This window comes from Lucilia cuprina, chromosome 5 (genome assembly GCF_022045245.1).
Source record: "Lucilia cuprina isolate Lc7/37 chromosome 5, ASM2204524v1, whole genome shotgun sequence".
Taxonomy (NCBI): Eukaryota; Metazoa; Arthropoda; class Insecta; order Diptera; family Calliphoridae; genus Lucilia; species Lucilia cuprina.
The window spans coordinates 11,025,811-11,049,108 of NC_060953.1; the positions used below are offsets into that span (position 1 = coordinate 11,025,811).

Here is a 23,298-nt window from a genome sequence, read left to right on the forward strand (position 1 = left end):
TTTTTTGTTACAATAAAATTTTAGAAATTTTATTTACTTTTTTTAATGCACAAAACTATTTTACATGAATGAATATGTACAGAACTAAGGAAATGTTTATGAATACGAGAATAAAAAAAATGTATAAATGTGATGAATGATAAATGTACATGTTGTTTCTGTTTGTTTGCTTTAGGAATAAAATGTTTCCATTAGCGGTTCCAAATCTAAATATTTTTGCAAAAATAATTCGGTAATAGTTTCAAAGTCATGTGATTCTTGAACTTCTTGTGTGTTTATTAGCAAAGGCTATTTGGATGATGCTTTATTACCACCATAATTATTAATATTATTATTGTTGTTATTATTGTACAGATAGGGTATAATATGTGGTTCTATTTCAAGCGTTTGCTTAAGTATAGAACTCATAACAAATTCAGTCGATACTATGGGACATTTGGGATTACCAAAACGTGTTAGATCCACACATAAATGCATATCATTGGGACATGTTACGATTATATAAGAATCAGGTGATTGATTATGTGTTTCTGCTATAGCCTGAGAAGAACGACGTTTCTCTTCTACCTTACCACCCGAGGATTCAATCATGCGTACTACTTCGGAGCGTGCCGGAAAAACATCGGGTGTAACATAGAAATAACGACCAGCAAATAGAGTAGAACGTGTGTTAGACTGTAATACCGTGTCCAAATGAAATTTAAGATTTTCATCTACTGGTATATATTGTATTTTATAGTTTTCGGGTGATAGAAATTTACCCGCTTTAGCACTCTCAACAACCCATTGAGATTTGAGTACATAGTCAACATGACACACTGCCTGTATTAGTTTACAGGTACGACTTTCACAAGTCATTACCAAATATGTGGCATCCGAGGGATTGTCTACCACAATACCGCCCAGAGATCTAGAATAAAAGATTTATTTTATTAGATTTAAGGCAATAGTTTAAAGCGTGTGTGTGTGTATGTGCGTGAGTTTCACTTACAGCACAGCCTTTTTGAGAGATTCCGGATCAGCTACTTGTGAAAATAATACTTTTGGTGGTTTAGCAGTTTGTGGATATTCCACACAAACTATAGTTTCGGGTAATTCTTCTTGATAGGGTGAAATCTTTTGTCGTTTGGCCTTTTCATAATAGGGATCAGCCAAATAACGTTTAACACGTTCATGAGCATCTTGTGTTAGATTGATGGGTGCTTTCCAGGCAGCTGAAAAGGAGAACAAAAATAAACATAGATTTTTAATAAAAGCAATTTATTTTTCTTAAAAAACATAAATTTTCTATAAAAAGTTATCGATAAGAAGTGGTTTCTATTAAAACTTTATCGTTAATATGCAGTTTTTATAGAAAATTTATCGATATAATAATTTTTAAAGAAAGTTTATCAGAAATGCATCTAATCGACAACTTTAGTTTTCACTAACAATATTTTCTTTAAAAAGTTATCGATTTTATTAATAACTTGATTTTTCTATAAAAAAAGTTATCGATTTTATGAATAACTTGAATTTTCTATAAAAAAGTTATCGTTAACTTTAGTTATATATATTTAAAGAAAATTTATCGATAACATGAATTCAATCGATAACTTTAGTTTTCGCTAACACGAATTTACTTTAAAAAGTTATCGATTTTATGAATTTTCTATAAAAAAGTTATCGATAACATGAATTTTTATAAAAAAAATTATCGATAACTTTAGTTATGAATTTTTACAGAAAATTTATTGATAACATGCATTCAATCGATAACTTTAATTTTTGGTAACAGTAATTTACTTTTAAAAGTTATCGATAGCATAAATTTTCCATAAAAAAGTAATCGATAACATGAATTTTCTTTAAAAATGTTATCGATAGTAGAAATTTTCAAAAAAAACATATCGATAACTTTAGTTATAATTTTTTACTGAAAATTTATCGATAACATGAATTCAATCGATAACTTTAATTTTCGGTTACAGAAAATTACTTTAAAAAGTTATCGATTGTATGAATTTTCTATAAAAAAAGTTATCGATAACTTAAGTTATGAATTTTGAAATAAAATTTATCGATAACATGCATTCAATCGATAGCTTTAATTTTTGGTAACAGGAATTTACTTTAAAAAGTTATCGATGGTAAGAATTTTTCATAAAAAATTAATCGATAACATAAATTTTCTACAAAAAGTAATCGATAGTATGAATTTTCAAAGAAAAAGTTATCGATAACATTAACCTCGAATTTTTACAGAAAATTTTTCGATAACATGCATTCAATCGATAACTTTAATTATCGGTAACAGGAATTTACATTAAAAAAATTATCGATAGTATAAATTTTCTAAAAAAAGTTATCGATAGTATAAATTTTCTAAAAAAAAGTTATCGATAGTACAAATTTTCTAAAAAGAACTTAAGCTGTAAATTTTTACTGAAAATTTATCGAGAACATGAATTCAATCGATAACTTTAATTTTCGGTAACAAAAACTCACTTTAAAAAGTTATCGATAGTATAAATTTTCCATAAAAAAGTAATCGATAACATGAATTTTTTATAAAAAAAAGCTATCGATAGTATGAATTTCCTTAAAAAAAAGTTATCGATAACGAAAAGTTATTCAATTCAATCGATAACAAAAATTTGTATAAAGAAAATTTATTAACAACTAACATTTTCTATAGAAAACTTATCGATAACACAATTTTCTTCAAAAACCATTTATCAATAACACAATTTTTTCAAAAAACATTTATCGATAACATAAATTTTTTAAACAAACTTTAAAATTCTAATGGAAATTAATCGATAACTTTAAATTTCTAATGAAAATTTTTCGTAAACTGCAATTTTCTAAAATAAAATTATCGATAACATGAATTTTCTAAAAAAAATTATCGTTACCATAAATTTTCTGCAAAAAAGGAATCGATAACAAAACTTTTCTAACAAAAAAAACGTTTGATAACATAAATTCTTTAAAGAAAATTTTCGATAACAAAAATTTTACACAGAAAATGTATCGATAACTTTAATTTTCATAATTTATCGAAAACAAAAAATTCTCTATTGTAAAAATTATCGATAGCTAGAATTTTCCATAAAAAAATAGCAAATAATATAAAATTTTTATGGAAAACTTATCGACAGCATTAATTTCTTTAGAAAACGTCTCGATAACACGAATTATTTTTGTATAAAATTTATCGATTACTTTTGTGTAAAAAGGATTTATTGTTTACGTTAATTTTCTAAAAAAATATATCGACAGTTATAGATATTTTTAAATTGTTTTATGAAAATTTATCGATAACTAGAATATTCTAAAAAAAATATCGAAAACATGAATTTTCTAAAAAAAATTATCGAAAACATGGTTTTTCTATAAACAAGTAATCGATAACATGAATTTTCTCAAAAAATATTGAGAACATGATTTTTTTGGAAATTATTCGATAACAGGAATTTTTTTACACAAAATTTATCGATAAATTTAAGTTAATTTATCGAAGTAATTTTTTTATCGATAACTAGAATTTTCTATAAAAAATAGCAAAAATAACATTTTATAAAAAAACTTATCGCTAACATTAACTTTCTATAGAAAATGTATCGATAACATGAATTATTTTTATAAAAAATTTATCGATAACTATAGTTTTAACAATAAATTATTTCGATAACATAATTTTTTATAGAAAATTTAAAATTATTGAAATAATTTACTACCGATAAGAAAAATTTTCTCTAAAATATTATCGATTTTTTATGCTTTTGAAAATTTAACGATATTTTCAAATTCTTCTAGAAAATTTATCGATTTTTTTAAATATACTCTAGAAAATTCATCAATTTATGAAAATTTCTTTTTAAAAATATATTTTCCAATTCTAAAAACTTTTCCACTTACCCATCAAATGCGGCACCAGACCATAATCAATACGGAACGGTGGTGTTATATTATACTGCTGATACTTTTGATTGTCATACTGTGACATGGAACTCAAATTTCCTATAGTAATATCACTTAACCACAACGAATTGACCACCGGTATATTCCATTCTTTGGCGGCATTAAACATTTCACCCTCCAGTTTTTTACACACCAAGACAGTATGTAATTTAGATAAATAAGAAGTATAAATAGCACCACACTCTTGGACCATTTGTTTAATACGATGTTCCTCTTCGGGTTCATAACCATTGGCAGCTATGATATGCCGTTCCAGCGGTTTCTGATAGCCAAACTGTGAGGGAAAGGGTAAATGCAAAGGTTGCCAGGGAGGTAGTAACTGTTTCTTTAGACAAATATCACTTAACCAGTAGGCGGTAATGCAACGTTTAGCATCGCGTAGAGCCTGCATGACAACACCATGTCTTTGAGTACGACATAGGACATGCGTAACACGAGGACAATAGTTCTTTTCTATATCACCACCAAATTGTCTAATAGTTTCCATCCATATGGGTAATTCTTCACCATCGGTTTCTTCATATTCCTCGACTATGTAAAAAGTACAACCAACAAGGAATAGATCAGGTGGCAGTTTTAAATTTGGATTATGACCATAGAATTGAGGACGTGGAGGCATTGGCAATTGAGTAACACGGCCCTGGTGTACATAGCCGGCTGGTGTCATAACACTAGTGGGTACAGCAGTTCCAGGAGCTGCTACCACTTGCTGCTGAATTGCACCACCACTAACACTGCCAGGAGCGGCAGCAGCAACTACCAATTGTTGCTGAACAATCTGTTGTTGCTGCTGCACAGCTTGTTGTTGCTGCTGTTGTTGCACAGCCTGTTGTGGTGGTACACCAGCGGCAATAATATTATTAACAGCTACTGGACCTGTGGCCGACATTTGGTTCTGTAAAATGGGTCTACGTATTTGTTGTTGCTGCTGTTGCTGTTGTTGTTGTTGCTGCTGTAGTAGCAAAAGTTCCTGCTGAGTACGTGGAACTCCCACAACACTAGAAACAGTAGCACCAGCAGGCGTAGCACCAACTTGTTGTGAAGGCTGCTGTAAAGAAGCAGCATTATGCTGTTGAGTCATCATGCGTAAAGTCCCAGCAGCACTAGCCTCCACTACTTGTTGTTGCTGTTGTTGAGATTGCATGGCATTCATAACGCCCTGTTGGTTTAATTGTTGCTGCTGTTGTTGTTGTTGGCCTATTAACAATTGCTGTTGTGGCTGCTGCTGTTGTTGTTGCTGCTGTAGCTGTGGAGGTCCTGCTACTACCACTTGTGTTTGTTGTATTATTTGTGGTTGCTGTTGTGACATTGTCTGTTGCTGCTGATTAGGATCTTGCATTTGTATTTGCTGTTGCACTAGTGTCGGTTGCTGTACACCGGCAATTTGAGTTTGCATCTGCATAGCATTGTTGTTTCCACCCAAACGATTGCTTAACATGTTGGCAAGGGCCGTTTTAGTTTTCAAATTCATTTGTTGTTGAGTTTGTTGCAGATTGCCGGACTGTTGTTGTTGCTGCTGCAGCTGTTGACCATCCATGGTAGCAGTGCCTTGATTGGGCATGAGTACAGTTTGTGGAGCTAAGGCTGTAATTATATTGCCCGAACCTAAGGAAAGGAATTTTTAGTGGAATATCTAAATTTCTATAAAATAAAAAAACTTTAAGAAAAGATCCAAAGTTTCTAAAAGATTTTATGGAAAAAATTAAAACAAAAACAACTATCTAACAGACAATCATTTTTTTGTAGAAAATATTCTATAGAAAATTAAAAATATCGTTAAATTTTAATAGAAAATTTAAAATATCGATAAATTTTCTATAGAAAATAATGTTATCGATAAATTTAAAGTGTAAGATCCAATCTTAAGTAAAATATCGAATCTTTAGAAAAAGATCAGATCTCTAGTAAAAGATCTTTGGTGAACATGAATTAAAGCAAAAATTTGGTGAAAAATAAGATTTTCTTACCTTGTTGTCCTTGTATAGTCTGAGCGATCTGTTGAGCTCCCGCCGGTTGTGATTGTATTATAGTTTGTTGCTCTATAACCTGACCACCAGGACCGGTAATTACCTGTACCGTTTGCTGAGGCTTTTGACCCAACATTTGTTGTTGCTGTTGTTGTTGTTGTTGTTGCTGCTGTTGCAATTGTACTCTTAGCTGTTGTCTTTGCAATAACATCTGTTGGTTAGGATCATTTGGATTAAACACCTGTTGTTGAACATTGTGTTGCTGCTGCTGTTGTATTTGTTGTTGTGTTATACTGACCGGAGTACCGCCAGTAGTAATAACTTGTTGTTGAGCAATAGGTGTGAGACCGGGAGCACGATTTCCTGCTGTTCTAACCACTACTTGTCTTTGTTGCTGCTGTAACCATTGCATTTGCTGCTGTTGCGTAAGACCAGCCGGCATTTGACTTTGAACTATGATGTGTTGTGTGGTGGGACCAGCAGGTCGGGGTGTTGTACCTAGAGCACTGGCTACAACATTGGGAGCTCCTGGTCTAGGCTGATAGGCCACTTGTTGTCTAACCATTACCCTTTGTTTAGATTGCTGTAGTTTTGAAATGTATTCAGCTCGTTTAATGGGATCTAGAGACATGAAATGTGCGTGAGTTTTGTCGTCCAGCTGTATTAGTTGTCTTTGTGGTTGGGGAGTGCCGGGTGGTAGACCTTGTTGTTGCCACTGTCCAGCAGGGCGTACTGTACGTATAAATTGTGGCTGTTGCTGTTGGGGTTGTTGTTGCTGTGGGATGATTTGTTGAATTTGTGATTGTTGTCCCTGCAAGGGAGATTGTAGGCCGGTTATGGAGCCTGGGGTTCCCGGTTGTTGTTGCTGTTGTTGCTGCTGAGCAGGACTTTGAGGAGACCAATGTGTTTGTTGTGGTTGTGTTTGCTGTTGAGGAGATTCTTGTTGTATTAGAATTTGTTGTTGATGCTGTTGTGTTAACTGCTGCTGTTGAGGAGATTGTGGAGTTGGAGTTTGTTGGTTTAATTGCTGTTGTTGTATTAAAACTGTTTGCTGTAAAGGCTGTTGTTGTTGTTGAGGTAAGATAATTTGTTGTTGATTATCTATTAGTTGTTGGTGCATTTGTAATTGTTTTTGCTGTTGTACCAAAATTTGCTGTTGCTGCTGTTGGGGACTTTGTAGTATGGATTGTTGTTGCTGTTGTCCTTGCACTAGTTGCTGTGGTATGGTTTGTTGTATAATTATTGGTTGTTGTTGTGATTGCTGTTGGGAACTTTGTTGCAATATTTGTTGTTGCACTATTTGCTGTTGCACCGGTTGTTGTTGAGGTCCTACAACAATAGCATTGGGAGCTTGTTGCTGCATTTGTTGTTTTTGTTGAAATTGTAATTGTTGTTGCTGTTGCAAATATTGCAAACGTTGAGGATTATTAATTATCTGTTGATTAATAACAATTTGCTGCTGTTGTTGAGGGGAAACATTGGGTGTTTGCTGTTGCTGCTGCAATAAGATACGTTGCTGTTGTTGTTGCTGCTGTTGAGGAGATTGCAATAAATTACCCTCCAAATCTAATAATTGCTGTTGTGTTTGTGGTTGTTGCTGTTGTCTTTGAGCATATAAAGGAGGTGGTTGTTGCTGCTGTTTGATAAGTTGATTAGGATTTTGAGCCACCTGTTGTATAATTTGTTGTTGTCCTACTTGCTGTTGCTGCTGATGTTGCTGTTGTTGCTGCTGTTGAGTTACGTTTGTTTGATTAACTATAAAAAAGTTTTGATTTTGTTGATTTTGCTGCAAAATCTGTTGCTGTTGCTGTGGTGTTAACTGATTAAATTGCTGCTGACTTATGATATATTTCGGCTTATTGGGCGTTTGAGGAGTTTGAGAAACACCCACATTAGCGTTAATTACCTGTTGTAATTGCCCTGTTTGTTGTTGTTGAGGACTTTGCAGCTGTTGTTGTGTTATGATTTGTTGTTGTATTTGTGGTTGCTGTTGCAATTGAGTTTGACGCTGTTGCAAAATTTGTTGTGTCTGTTGTTGTTGTTGGGGTTGTTGTGCGCCCGGGAAACCCGGTTGTGCTTGTATTGTTTGTTGTATAATTCTAACACCTCCGGGGCCAGTTACTGTACTGATATTAGAAGCATGTTGTTGCTGTTGTTGGGGAGCGGAGGTGGGACTGGCAAATTGTAATTGCTGTTGGTTGGGTTGTTGCAAACTTTGTTGGGATTGCTGCTGTTGCAATTGTTGCTGTTGTTGCAACTGTTGCTGCTGCTGTTGTTGTGGTATTATAACTTGTTGCTGTATCTGTGTAGGTTGCTGCTGCTGTTGAGGTGATATTAAACCAGTTTTTTGCTGCAAAATCTGTTGCTGCTGCTGTTGTTGCTGTAACTGTACCATTTGCTGTTTTTGTTGTTGCTGCTGTTGTTGTTGTTGATGAATATTCATCATATGACTTTGTATTATTTGTTGACCCTGAGCTGTTGAAGTATTAATCACTTGTCTTTGAGCAGCATTAGCCTGCTGTTGTTGTTGAACACCACCACCACTACTTTGTTGACCTACAGGACTTGTTATTAATTGTTGTTGCTGTTGTTGTTGTTGTTGTTGCTGCTGCTGTTGTTGCAATTGCTGTTGTTTTAACTGTTGTGTTCTCATGATGAGTGACTCATGATTTGGACTCGGTGCTGAACGACTTAATATCTGAGCCACTTGCACTGGATCTGTAGGATCGATGGGTTTTTGATTTGAGATCAATTTAGATTGTTGTTGATGTAGTTGGGGAGATGGTGGTGCCGATGGAGAAGCTCTATGTTGGGGAGATTGTTGCTGCTGTTGTTGTTGCTGTTGTTGCATCTGCTGCATTTGCAGTTGTACTCGTTGGGGCTGTTGAAATGGTTGTGGGGACATTAAATGTTGTGGGGACTGAAATTTAATAAAATTATTAGTTTTTCAAGATTTAAGATAAAAATTCAATATATTTCAAAATTATCATTGAAAATTATAATTATAGTGCCAAACTCACCTGCTGTTGCCTTTGCTGTGGCTGTCTAACCTGCTGCAATTGCTGTCTCAATTGTTGCTGCGACAAAAGGGTACTTTGCGTTTGCATACCAACAACAGCTCCGGGTGATTGAGGAGGCGGCGGTGGTGTCATTTGTGGTGCAGGGGATTGTAATTGTCTTGGCGATTGTGGTGGCATCATAGCGTGAACGAGACCACTACCAGTTGAGGATGTATTGTTACTCAAAGAGGGTGAAGGAGCTTGTGGAGCTGGAGAAGGATTTTGCTGCATTCGCGGTGACTGCTGCTGCATTTGTAATTGTTGCTGTTGTTGCTGCTGCTGTTGTTGTTGCAATTGTAATTGCTGTTGCATTAGCTGTTGTTGTTGATGTTGTATTTGTCGTTGGAGTGCCTGTTGGTGTGGTGATAAACTTTGACCATTTTGTATTTGTTGCTGTAATTGTTGTTGTTGCTGTTGCAAATTTTGCTGTTGTCTAAGGATATGTTGATGCAGCATCTGTGGTGACATGGTTATGGTTTGTTGTTGAGGCTGTTGTTGTGTTTGTTGGTTTTGTTGTTGCATTTGTTGCGATTGTGGACTAGGCTGTTGTTGTTGTGGAGTATTGTTGTGTGCAGCTTGATGTGATGGTGACATTTGTATTTGTTGGACATTATGTTGCGGGGATTGTCCCAGAATTTGTTGTTGGGGTTGTGGTGTGGTAGAAGGTGTTCTAGGTGCTTGTGGCGTTTGTCTGCCACTATTAGGTTGAGGTGTTCTGGGTGGCTGTGGTGTGCCAGTAGGTGTGGGAGTACGTGATTCTAGTAGGGGAGTATTTGAGGAGGTGGGAGTTTGTGGTGTTCTGGGTTGTTGCATTAATTGATGCTGTAATTGTATATTTTGCTGCTGCTGTTGTTGTTGCTGTTGTTGCAATTGTGAAAGAGCTTGTTGTTGCTGTATTTGTAAATTGGCCACATTAGGTATAACTTTTTGTTGTAGAATGATTTGTGGTGGCACTGAAGAAACATTTCCCAAGCTCTGAGCTGTTGTGGGTCCAGCTAATAATTGCTGGGGTGGTTGTTGTTGTTGCTGCAACTGTTGCTGTTGTTGCTGTTGATTGAAACTACGTGGTCTAACAAAAACTATTTGTGATTGTTGTTGCTGTTGTTGTTGATGCTGCTGTAGAAGTTGATGTTGTTGTGTGGATAGAGTTTGCTGTTGTTGTGGTATATTTTGTTGTTGGGTTAAAATCTGTTGTGTTTGCGTTAAAGATTGTTGCTGCTGTGATAAAGTTTGCATTTGTTGTTGGGTTTGTTGCTGTTGTTGTTGCAAAGGCAACTGCTGCTGCTGTTGTTGCTGTATAGGCGATTGTTGTAAATTACTTGTTATTGATTCCATAGCACTCATATTTCCAGCAAACGGTGAAGTTGCAGATGTTCCTGATATCTCATGTTTTGGAGTGGTGGGTGTACTTATAGATGTTGATGATGATGCTGATAACGCTATAGATGAGGAGGTAGTTGCGGTTGAACTAGTTGCAGTCTTAACATCTTTGGCGGCAGTTATTTGTACAGCAGCTGCTTGTAATTGAGACTTTATATTCGCAATACTTTGGGCAGCATCTAGAGAGGTGACAGAAGTTGACGATTCTGTGGCTTTATCTAATAAAGGATCATCATCGAAACCTAAAATGTTGGATAATGTCTGTTCAACTGAAGGCTGTGTTGGTTGTGGTGTATGAGTTGGCGTTAATTGTTGCTGCTGCTGTTGTTGCTGTGTTGTGGTAGGTGTGATTAGTGGCGGTGGTGTGGATTGAATAGGTTTAGTAGGATTATTTATGGATGTATTGCTAGTATTTGTTGTGGCAGTTGCTGTTATCGGGGGCAATGCTGATTTTGGTCTCTCTATCACTTTCAGCAATCTTGGATGATAAATATCACATGGCAATAGTTTCTTTTGTCTTAAGCATTCCACTACCCAATCGGGTGTTACAATATTCATACTACCCTTGGGCAAAGCACTGGCTTTTGTATAAACAGGACCCATGGCCATGCCTGCTATTAGATGAGTATTATTACCACTAAAATTGGAAGTTACCTGGGCACCATGATAGGTTAACATGGCATATAAACGTTTACGATCACTGGGTGCTACATTAACTATGGCAGCGGAAATATTTTTCATTAAACGTGCTTCACTGGGATCAAAGGCTTTGGTGGACGCCAAACGTCCCAATTTAGCACTATGAATAATCCATTGTTCGGTTACGGGAATTACCGTATAGAGATCTAAATTCATAACCAGCTCTTCTTCGGTATAATTTGGAGCACAAATGAGATGGGTAACCAAATCCGATAGGAAGATTTTCGATTGAGCACCTCCATTTTTAAGTAATTGCTCGACCTGTAGGTAATTAAGATAAAAAGATATTAAAATTACGATTAGTAAATGGATTTCAAATGTTTAAATCGATAAACTTTTTGTTTCGCGGGCTTTTTTTATTTTTCCTATGTTATTGTTGTAAAACTGACATCACCTTATAAATCAATCTTTGTTTTTATATTTTCATTTTATCTCAAACACCCTGTGTTTAAAAAACAACAATAAAATAACACAAAAATGTCATAATAAGCGCCTTTTCTTGTTCTTTGCCACAATTTTTTTTGTTTTTGCAATTTTCTTTCTTTTTTTTCTTCTTTATCATGGAGAAATTTTATCAACCAAATACCAAAAAAATATATATATATAACTTTCCAACTTACCTCCTCATCTAAATTGCCCACAACAAAATAACGTATATTCGCAAATAAATTATCACTTATTTTTAAGTTTTCCATGTTTTATAAAACATTTAAGACAATTTTTTAAACTTTTTTCTTTGTTGTTGTCACTGAGCGTGTTTTTTTCTTTTCTACTTCTGCCGCCGCCGGACAGTCAATCACACATAGAATAGAAAATTTTTCTTTTCTTACAAACTTATTTCACTGCCATACACTTATATTCATAAATATTATGCAATTATTTTATTTTCCATATATGCACTGCACTTTTCTTTATATTTTAAAAGTATAAATTTATAATTTAAACATAATTAAATTATAGATTTTTTAAGTAAAATTAAATTATGTTGAAAGAAAAAAAGAACGCCACACAGAAAAAAACTGTAAAATGGCGTGAAGTTGGCTGCAGCAGTGTGGTTAATCAACTAATTTGTATTGTAAATTTAAGCGATTTTTTAAAGTGTAGGCTTTTAAAAACGTGAAAACATATAAAATGTTTAAAAATACAAAAAGTATTATGTACAAAACGAAGTATAGATATGAAAAGAAAAAAATAATTACGATATAAACAGTATGCAAAATTATCTCTTAGAGATTTCATTGTTTTTCCTTTACAATTTTAAAGTTATTCCGATACGTGTACAAACGTTTTATTTCTACTAATTTATTGTACATAATTACAATAAAAACAGAATATTTACACAATTTTCCTCATTCAATTCGGGATTGGAAAGACAATTAATGCATACGGATAAAAATTAAAAAAAATCTAAAGAAAAAACTTCTCATAATAAATAGCGGTTTGTTCTGTAAAACATCTTAGCATCATTGAATGTCAAGTATGGCACAATTGTAAGACAACTCTGTTTTTTATTTATTCTCATATATAACAGCCCTGTACAATGTTTAGAAAGAAGATGCAAAACAAAATACAATTAAGTTTAGACATAAACCATTCGAGTACTAAACTAAAAACATTTGTTCAATTGACAATCGATGTCGTATCGTTGTAAGTCATAAAAAATTTTCAAATAAAATTTTTTGAAACAAAAACAATAATAAAAAATTACGACATACTTCGATAGACCTGGTTCACACTAGGAAACTTTTTGGGAAACATTTGATTTTTGTGTGTGAGAGAAAGATATATAACCCATCTCTTTCTCTCACACACAAATTCAAAAGTTTCCCAGTGTGAACCAGGTCATACAACCGTTCAACGTCGATTGTGAATTGGACAAATGTCTATGAAAAATTACAAAAAATATGAAGGAACAATTTTCACCCCTTAAACGTCCGAATATCCAAAAAGTATAAAATTCATTTTTTATTTTTTGTTAATACTCTATTTGTTAATCAATCGGATACCGTTTCGTATTATTTAAAATCGTTGAAAATTTAATAATAACGGCTTATAGTCGGTTTTATGCTGCCGCCGCAGTTAATATTTTTCGGCACAGGGTTTTGTTATACAACCCTGGGCTTCGATTTGACACTTTTGACAGAAACGTTTATTGATAAAGAAAAAATAACCTTTTCATTGTAAGCAGACGAAAAAATCTACATTTTTTAACATTTTTTGTGAATTTATTCTGGAAAGAAACCTAAAGATTTTTACAAAATCAATAAAGAATTGTAATCTAATAATATTGAATGTTAATTTAAAAACAAGAATATATTTGTGATGCTAAGTTTTTGAGATAAAAAACGAAAAATTGAAAATTCCTTTGTCAGCCAGACAAAGACGTGTGTGTGTTTGCCGTACCACCACTCAATAATTCGTTGTTGGTTGAAGGTCGGGTGACGCGCTTAGCGGAGCATCCCTCGAGCCCAAAAATTGCTGTAAAGGAATAATTTTTCCTTCCTGCTGTTGTTAAGTTTTCCTAGCTTATCTCTAAACTGCACTTTATATGCCTAACGACGATATGTCGGGCAGTGAAGATGGTCAACTACGCAGTCCAGTCGGCGATGACCATATGTTAAGGTATGTATATTTAAACCATTTCGTACTTATGGATGATTGTTGCCTTCAAAAAAAAATGTGAAAAAAAAACGAAAAACAAAATCACATTGCAAATAATGTGCTAAAATGTAGTATCTATTATTTGTATATGTGTGTGCGTGTGAACGGTTTTGTGTACAAGTCTGAAATTTTTTTAATTGGCAAAATCGAAAATGTGCAACAATTTTCCATAATTTTGATTATTTTTTATGATTTATGAAAAAAATAAATGTTTTCTTGAATGCGTAAGAAATGTAAAGAGAAAAATTTTAAATTTTTTTTATATAAAAAATGTATTGAAAAACAAATTTATGTACATTTGCTTGAATGATTACTTTTTGTTGGTTCAAAAACAAATGCAAGTGAAAGATAGTTTATTGTTAAGTGACTTTAAACAAGATTTTGAGGGTGTACATACTGATTTCCACAAGTCATTAGAATATTGAAAGAAAATGTTTTTTAGGAAAATTTGCAATAATGTTAAGTTTTTCTTTTTTTTCATAATAATAAAATTTGCATAACAATCAATAGCTCACTTAAGAGTTAATGACCATATTTAAAATAATAATTTTGATCTAGTATTAGAGTATATTAATGCGAAAAACTTAAATATTGAACAGTTTAAAAAAAGTTAGGTTAATTTGAAAGAATTTAAGGTTATGCTAAACAAATACTACAGGAATGTTGCACAGAGGGCGTAACTTATTCTTTATCCAGGACGGGACATTAGCAGAAACAAAATTTTCCTGACTCCTGTATAATCTGGGGAGACCAGCCAGAAAATTTGTTAGTTTTGATTGCAGTAATAAGAAAACGTCATAAATTTTTAGTCAAAGAGATAAATCTTAGCAAGAGATTATCTAATGGTTTAAGTGAATACTATAATCTTGATAATGAAATGGTTATCAGCCGATTTTTATATCAGTACCCTTGAGAACACTATTATTCATTATTGTAATTGGTAGTCTTCCCTACTGCCTATTTGCGATGACCTTTACTTGAGCCGATAAATAGATATATTCTTAGATAGATAGATAGATAGATAGATAGATAGATAGATAGATAGATAGATAGATAGATAGATAGATAGATAGATAGATAGATAGATAGATAGATAGATAGATAGATACACCAGTCCCACTTCAGTTTTAATTTAGTTCTAGCTTAATTCTAGTACAGTTCTAATTCATCTAGTTCAGTTTAAGATTCTGTTTATTTCCAGTTCAGTTTAAGATTCTGTTCATTTACAGTTCAGTTCTAGTTCAGTTCAAGTTCTAGTTCGGTTCTAGTTCAATTCTAATTCAGTTCTTGTTCAGTTCTAGTTCAGTTCTAGTTCAGTTCTAGTTCAGTTCTAGTTCAGTTCTAGTTCAGTTCTAGTTCAGTTCTAGTTCAGTTCTAGTTTAGTTCTAGTTCAGTTCTAGTTCAGTTCTAGTTCAGTTCTAGTTCAGTTCTAGTTCAGCTCTAGTTCAGTTCTAGTTCAGCTCTAGTTCAGTTCTAGTTCAGTTCTAGTTCAATTCTAGTTCAGTTCTAGTTCAGTTCTAGTTCAATTCTAGTTCAATTCTAGTTCAATTCTAGTTCAGTTCTAGTTCAGTTCAGTTTAGCTGCATTTTATGTAGATAGATAGATAGATAGATAGATAGATAGATAGATAGATAGATAGATAGATAGATAGATAGATAGATAGATAGATAGATAGATAGATATATAGATATATAGATACATAAATACATACAGACATAGAAAGGCGGACATATACAATGATATAAGGGAGAGATTCTAAGGCCAGATTCTTTATAAAGTGGACACATTGTTGCCCTTTGTTTTTTAATACACAGTCCTGTCAGAAATTTACTAGTGCTTAGCAATAAACTACAAAGTTTTCCAAAGAAAAACCAAAGCTATTATCTGTATTTAAACACAATTTCAGTTTAACCTTATTTTCCATAATACTTATAAACCTATCATATCATACTAATAAATAGCCACATCCTGATTATCCTCCCCCTCAGCACAAAATCCTACATAACATCTTTTTTAATAATTGATTTACCATTTACAGTTTTCTATAAATAATAATATTTATTAACAAATGATTTTATGATTTTATTTTTGTTTATTTTATAATTTAACACAAATGAAATTTTCAAAACAAAAAATACCATAACTATTTTTATCTGTGAACATGTTTAATTTACTTAAATTTTTTCATTGCAAATAGGCCAAAAAGTGTGTACATGTCCAATGACCGATGCGCGCGATGGCCACGACGTTACCTTTTAAAACAAAACCTAATATACCTAAAATCAAAAATTAAAAAAAAAACAAACAAATAATAAGCTCTATAACTTAATAAAAAAAACCAAACAATTAAAAACATAAAAATGAATGTTTAAAAGCCGGTAAAAATCTATAAAACAAAATCATGGCTCAACAAAACATCTGCCTACAAAAGAAACATAAAGCCAACAAGCAAGCAGCTGGTTTAAAAAAAGCTAGAAAAATGTAAACTACAAACTTGTTACTGTAATTAATAAAAACTGTAAAATGCCAAAGGGGTCAGTCAGTCATTCAATCAGTCAACGTCCTTAAAAATTGTTGAAGTTTGAGGCAGCAACAAATAAAACCTTTAAACGGTTTGTTTGATGGACAAGAGGCCAGTTAGTCCAATGGATATCTAAACTCTTTAAAAGAGACCGTAAACCAATCTCATCAACAACAACAACAATAATAATTAAAATTCCAACAAACATCTAACAGTAGCATCCTAAACAAAAATTGTTATTGTTATGTTTTCATCAATTTTGAATCCATGTCTCCTTAGTTGTGTTGGTAATTTACTTTTAACAAAACAAAAAAAAAAAACAACAAACAAGCCATACAAATCTTTAACAAAAACATTTTCTAATTTTCTCAACTCTCTCTTCTTCTTCTTAAAAACACACACATACTACATCAAAGTAAGAAAAATTGTAAAGTATCTCTGGATTTTGTTAACACAACAAGTATCAACATTTTTCATATAATTTTCTCTTATTTGTTTACAACTAATTCTCCTTTTAATCCTTAATATCAAGAAAAACAAAAAAAAAAAAAAAGCAATTATCGTCTCTTCTCAGCCCGATGATGTTGTTGATTTACTTTCTTCTTCGTTTATAAGCAGTTGTTTGTGGAGTATTTTGCTTTGGAATTGTATTACTACAACTACCTCCTACACTTTTATTGGGTCGTCAAAATAATTATTTCATATTTTTCCTCTGCAAGGTGAGTGTTCAGTTGTTGGTTTTATCAGTGCCTTTTGTTTAATTGTATATTATGTATTCTATTAATTTCTTTTTTTTCAAAGGATACATTGTTGTTCAGAAAAAAGGTAAATGCTTGACGAACTAAACAAATTTTGTTAACCCAATGTATAAGTGGATTAAGGTAAAAATAATATAATACTTAATTTAAATTTCAAATGTCACGAATATTAAGTGTTAATGACATAAACATACATATGTTTTATAATTATAATGCAAATTTAATTCAATTTCACCTATATTCTAGTTTAGTTCTAATGCAGCTTATTTCTAGTTCTACTTCTATTCTACTTCAATACTAGTTCAGTTTAAGATTAACTTTAGATCAGTTTCAATTTAGTTCTTGTTCAGTTCTAGTTCTAGTTCAGTTCTAATTCTAGTTCAGTTCTAGTTCAGTTCTTGTTCAGTTCTTGTTCAGTTCTAGTTAAGTTCTAGTTCAGTTCTTGTTCAGTTCTAGTTCAGTTATAGTACAGTTCTTGTTCAGTTCTAGTTCAGTTCTTGTTCAGTTCTAGTTCAGTTCTAGTTCAGTTCTAGTTCAGTTCTATTTCAGTTCTAGTTTAGTTCTAGTTCAGTTCTAGTTCAGTTCTAGTTCAGTTCTAGTTCAGTTCTAGTTCAGTTCTAGTTCAGTTCTAGTTCAGTTCTAGTTCAGTTCTAGTTCAGTTCTAGTTCTAGTTCAGTTCTAGTTCAGTTCTAGTTCATTTCTAGTTCAGTTCTAGTTCAGTTCTAGTTCTGTTCTAGTTCAGTTCTAGTTCAGTTCTAGTTCAGGTCTAGTTCAGTTCTAGTTCAGTTCAAGTTCAGTTCTAGTTTAGTTCAAGTTCCAGTTCAGTTTTAGTTCAGTTCATCTTCAGTTCCAGTTCAGTTCTTGTTTAATTCTATTTCAGTTCTGATTCAGTTCTAGTTCAGTTCTAGTTTAGTTCTAGTTCAAGTTCAGTTCTAGTTTAGTTCAAGTTCCAGTTCAGTTCTTGTTCAGTTTTAGTTCAGTTCATCTTCAGTTCCAGTTCTGTTCTTGTTTAATTCTAGTTCAGTTCTGATTCAGTTCTAGTTCAGTTCTAGTTTAGTTCTAGTTCAAGTTCCAGTTCAGTTCTAGTTCAGTTCTAGTTCAGTTCCAGTTCAGTTCTAGTTCAGTTCTAGTTCAGTTCTTGTTTAGTTCTTGTTCAGTTTTAGTTCAGTTCCAATTCTGTTCTTGTTTAGTTCTAGTTCAGTTCTAATTCAGTTCTAGTTCAGTTCTGGTCCAGTTCTAGTACAGTTCTAATTCAGTTCTTGTTCATTCCAGTTCAGTTCTAGTTGATTTCTGGTTCAGTTCTAGCTTAGTTCTGGCTCAGTTCTAGTTCTATTCTAGTTCTATTCACTTCCAGTTCAGTTATTGTTCAGTTTTAGTTCCAGTTCAGTTTTTGTTCAGTTTTAGTTCAGTTCTTGTTTAGTTCTAGTTCAGTTCTAGGTCAGTTCTAGTTCAGTTCTAGTTCATTTCTAGTTCAGTTCTAATTCAATTCTAGTTCAGTTCTAGTTCAGTTCTAGTTCAGTTCTAGTTCAGTTCTAGTTCAGTTCTAGTTCAGTTCTAGTTCAGTTCTAGTTCAGTTCTAGTTCAGTTCTAGTTCAGTTCTAGTTCAGTTCTAGTTCAGTTCTAGTTCAGTTCTAGTTCAGTTCTAGTTCAGTTCTAGTTCAGTTCTAGTTCAGTTCTAGTTCAGTTCTAGTTCAGTTCTAGTTCAGTTCTAGTTCAGTTCTAGTTCAGTTCTAGTTCAGTTCTAGTTCAGTTCTGTTTCAGTTCTGGTTCAGTTCTAGTTCAGTTCCAGTTCAGTTCTAGTTCGGTTCTGGTTGATTTCTGGTTCAGTTCTCATTCTCTCTCAGTTATAATTCAGTTCTTGTTCATTCCAGTTCAGTTCTAGTTGATTTCTGGTTCAGTTCTAATTCAGTGCTAGTTTGGTTCTGGTTCAGTTCTAGTTCATTTCAGTTCCAGTTCAGTTTTAGTTCCAGTTCAGTTGTAGTTCAGTTCTTGTTCAGTTTTAGTTCAGTTCTTGTTTAGTTCTAGTTCAGTTCTAATTCAGTTCTAGTTCAGTTCTAGTTCAGTTCTAATTCAGTTCTAGTTCAGTTCTAGTTCAGTTCTAGTTCAGTTCTAGTTCAGTTCTAGTTCAGTTCTAGTTCAGTTCTAGTTCAGTTCTAGTTCAGTTCTAGTTCAGTTCTAGTTCAGTTCTAGTTCAATTCTAGTTCAGTTCTAGATCAGTTCTAGTTCAGTTCTAGTTCAGTTCTAGTTCAGTTCTAGTTCAGTTCTAGTTCAGTTCTAGTTCAGTTCTAGTTCAGTTCTAGTTCAGTTCTAGTTCAGTTCTAGTTCAGTTCTAGTTCAGTTCTGGTTCAGTTCCATTTTAGTTCTAGATCATTTCTGTTTCAGTTCTAGTTCAGTTTTGGTTCAGTTTTAGTTCAGTTATAATTTATTTCTACTTGAGTACTAGGTGAGTTAGAATTCAGTTCTATTTAAATTCTACTTTAGTTCTAGTTCTGTTTAAGTTCTTGTTCAGGTACTTCAAGATAAATTGATTAATATCTTCCTAGTTTTTGTAACTATTTAAAAATTGATAACAATATTAATAAGAAACTTTTCCGTTCTCTCTCTCTTATTTTCCATGTAGATTAATACAATTCCAAGCAAAAAATGAATGCAAACTTCTACGTAGAAAAAAGTAAAGAAAAACTATAAATCATGGGTAAATAAATAAAACAAAGACAAAACAAATTATTTCATATCTATATATAAAATAAAACTACTACAAGAACATTTTTACAAACTAATCAAAAAACTATTGGCCATTGTAACGCTCAGATCAGGGACAACAAGGGTAGACACACTTAAATACACGCTTACCCAACAATCACTTATTTGCTAAACTCCAAGTTAAACTGGCAAGAAAAAGAAAAACTTCCGAAAGAAAGGAATGCAAAGGACTGTAATTAAATTGAAACCATAAAAGAGGCGTTCAATGGGAACTAAGGAAGAAGAGTAGGAGATGTCTATAAAGAGTGGTTTTTTGATAATATATATACATTTTTTCTCTTTTTTCTTTACATAACTTATGTATTTCTCTTTCTTTTTAAACAAAACCCTCAAAAAACAACAAAAAAAAAAAAAATATTTGCATTTTTCTTTATAGTGGCGAAGAGGATACAGATTCATTGGATATTAAACCACCACAGGCTCATGTATCTCGCGATTCGAGTAGTTCTAGGCGTAAGGAAAAATCGAAAGATAAGAAACATTCCAAAGAACGTAGACACAAGGAACGTTATGCCGATGCAGGAGGAGGACGTGATAAAGAAAAGGATTATCATCGTGATAGCCGACAAGTTGAACGTAGAAGCGATGTGGAGCGTAAAGAAATAAGGCGAGGCAATGGTGAGGAACGTTATCAGCTGCAGAAGAGTGGCTACGATCGGGAGGATTATATGGCTGGGGGAGAAAAGCGTTATCATAAACATTATGATGATGCTGCAACGGGTTCGCGTGGCAGTGCAAATGTTTATCATGGCAGTTATCATGGTCATCAGGAGCATCAATACCAACATCATCATCATCAACAGCAGCAGCATCATCACCATCATCATGCCCAAATGCAAATGCAACATCGTCAACGTCAAGATTACTATGAACACCGGAGACAACAAGACTATCATCATCCACTGCCCACCGATTATCATAGCCAACGTCATCACCAGCAGCAACACAATCAAGCCTATGAAGTTTCCCGTGGTGGAGCTCAAAAATATCATGATCATGAAATGGAGAAACGTAAATATGGCTCCTACGATCATGCCAAAGATCCTGAAAGTCTAGAGCAAGACTTACGTTCACGCCTTCTAAGCAAACGTCATAAATATGTTAAAGATGATAGTGCGGAAGAGGTGAGTGTTGCTAGAGATGATTCATATGAACGTTTGTATGAGGAGCGAGAACATGAACGTAACTCCAAAATAGAACGTCGCAAGGCTAGACGTTTAAAGGGACGCGATGCTATAATAGAAGTGGTTGACAGTCCGGATGCCGAAGAAAATCTACGTCATTCGCAACGCAAAAAACATAAACGCCATAAAGAAAAGCATGAAAAGCGAACAGCCTTAGATGATATTATACCGCCTAAAAACGCAGCAGCTATTACTGCCCCTCCACCAGTAGCAGCAGAAAAGAGACGTTCTCCCGAAGATCCAGAACTTATAGCTCGAAGAGCAAAGCTGCTGGCCGCCGAACAAGAAAAGGAGAAACGCAAGGAAATTGCCCGCAAGGAACTAGAAGCTCGACGTGAATTGAGAAGAGATCGTGCTTTGGATACTTTAAGTCCCACCGCTGTGGCGGCCAGTGTAACCGCCGGTTTAAATGTTCAAATAAAACGTAAGAAGAGCGATGAAGAGGAAAAAGCAAAACGAAAACGTCTTAAAAAGTCCAAGGACAGTGAAGAAGATGATGACGAAGATGAGGAACGAGATGAAGAAGATGATGAAGATGCTAGTGACTCTTCCGATGATAGTCGTGATGATGAAGAAGATAGTGTTAGTAACTCTGGCAGTGATAGCGATCACAGTAATTATAAGAAAAGTAAATCGAAAAAGAAGAAACGAGCGAATCATAGTGATGGTGAAGTCTCCTTACCCGAAAGTCCTTTGTCAATAGGAGAATTGTCCAAATCTCCCAATAAATCATCGAAGAAAAAAGCGAAAAAGAAGAAACATTCTGCTAAAAGCAAATATTCGGATGATGAAGACAACGAGGAGGAAGAGGAGAAACATAATAAACGTTCTTCTAGATCCAATTCAATATCACTGTCACCCAGCCGTTCAAGATCGCGAACACGCTCGCATACACCCGCCCATTCTAGATCACGCTCAAGATCCCGTTCATCACATTCTTCTCTAACGGCTAGCTCTAGATCACGTTCAAGATCACGTTCTTCCGTACGCAGCAGATCAAGATCCCGTTCTCATTCTAGCTCAAGATCACGTTCTCGTTCACGTACCTCCCGCAGCCGTAGTCTATCAAAATCACGCTCACGTTCTCGTTCAGACTCTCGTACGCGCAGTGAAGAACGTGATATGAAAGCAAATTCACGCAAAGAGGAAAAGGAATCAAAAGACAAATTATCCTCCTCAGAGGTGGATAAGAGGAATCACGAAGATGCTGAAGATTTGCCCGCCATGGATGACAAAGGTAATCCCTTACCCAATTACTATCCCGGCATACAGGGTTGTCGTTCGGTAGAAGAGTTCCAATGCCTTAATCGCATAGAGGAGGGTACTTATGGTGTTGTTTATCGCGCCAAAGATAAACGTACAAATGAAATTGTCGCCCTTAAACGTCTTAAAATGGAAAAAGAAAAAGAAGGCTTTCCCATTACGTCACTGCGTGAAATCAATACTTTACTCAAGGGTCAACATCCCAATATTGTTACGGTGCGCGAAATAGTTGTCGGTTCAAATATGGATAAAATTTTCATTGTTATGGATTATGTAGAACACGATTTGAAATCGTTAATGGAAACTATGAAGGCGAAAAAGCAATCATTTTTCCCTGGTGAAATTAAATGTCTAACACAACAGCTGCTCCGGGCAGTGGGTCATTTGCATGACAATTGGATATTGCACAGAGATTTGAAAACGTCAAATCTTTTACTATCGCACAAAGGCATCTTGAAAGTAGGTGATTTTGGTTTGGCACGTGAATATGGTTCACCTTTAAAGAAATATACCTCATTGGTGGTGACATTATGGTATAGAGCTCCTGAGTTGTTGTTATGTTCACCCGAATATTCGACACCGATTGATATATGGTCAGTGGGTTGTATATTTGCAGAATTTCTACAAATGGCTCCTATATTTCCGGGAAAATCCGAGGTGGATGAATTAAATCGGATATTTAAGGTAAGTTTTGAGCAGTTTTGGAAAACAGTTCATCAGCATTTTTCTGTGAAGTATATGTATCTATATATCCATCTTCCTTCTATCTATCTATCTATCTATCTATCTATCTATCTATCTATCTATCTATCTATCTATCTATCTATCTATCTATCTATCTATCTATCTATCTATATATCCATCTTCCTTCTATCTAACTAACTAACTATCTATCTATCTATCTATCTATCTATCTATCTATCTATCTATCTATCTATCTATCTATCTATCTATCTATCTATCTATCTATCTATCTATCTATCTATCTATCTATCTATCTATCTATCTGTCTATCTACCCCTCTAACTATAATTTACTTATTACTTACTTACCTACTTATTTACCTACTTACTTAAT

At 33.8% G+C, this 23,298-nt stretch overlaps 2 protein-coding genes across 8 annotated transcripts in view; one reads left to right on the forward strand and one right to left on the reverse strand.

The window, feature by feature from the left end:
* The window catches only part of LOC111686100 (histone-lysine N-methyltransferase 2D), a 23,437-nt gene continuing 139 nt past the window's right edge, over nt 1–23,298 (reverse strand). Inside the window, exons 1-6 of one of the 2 annotated variants that reach the window (XM_023448400.2) lie at nt 11,692–12,046; nt 8,954–11,332; nt 5,934–8,853; nt 3,904–5,571; nt 992–1,214; nt 1–910 (exon numbers count right to left, since the gene is read on the reverse strand). In XM_023448400.2, the coding sequence (XP_023304168.2) occupies nt 289–910; nt 992–1,214; nt 3,904–5,571; nt 5,934–8,853; nt 8,954–11,332; nt 11,692–11,766 (7,887 nt within the window). In that variant the 5' untranslated portion in view covers nt 11,767–12,046 and the 3' untranslated portion in view covers nt 1–288. Of the gene's footprint in view, nt 911–991; nt 1,215–3,903; nt 5,572–5,933; nt 8,854–8,953; nt 11,333–11,691; nt 12,047–23,298 lie in introns of those variants that run through there. The other variant, XM_046952253.1, reaches the window with a different exon arrangement.
* LOC111686071 (serine/threonine-protein kinase PITSLRE) overlaps nt 13,224–23,298 on the forward strand; it is an 11,151-nt gene continuing 1,076 nt past the window's right edge. The window contains exons 1-6 of one of the 6 annotated variants that reach the window (XM_046952256.1): nt 13,224–13,693; nt 15,930–16,540; nt 16,872–16,972; nt 17,055–17,134; nt 19,632–19,999; nt 20,151–22,905. In XM_046952256.1, coding sequence (XP_046808212.1) covers nt 19,980–19,999; nt 20,151–22,905 — 2,775 coding nt within the window. In that variant the 5' untranslated portion in view covers nt 13,224–13,693; nt 15,930–16,540; nt 16,872–16,972; nt 17,055–17,134; nt 19,632–19,979. Of the gene's footprint in view, nt 13,694–15,929; nt 16,541–16,669; nt 17,135–19,362; nt 20,000–20,150; nt 22,906–23,298 lie in introns of those variants that run through there. The other 5 variants (XM_046952257.1, XM_046952254.1, XM_046952255.1 and 2 more) reach the window with 5 other exon arrangements.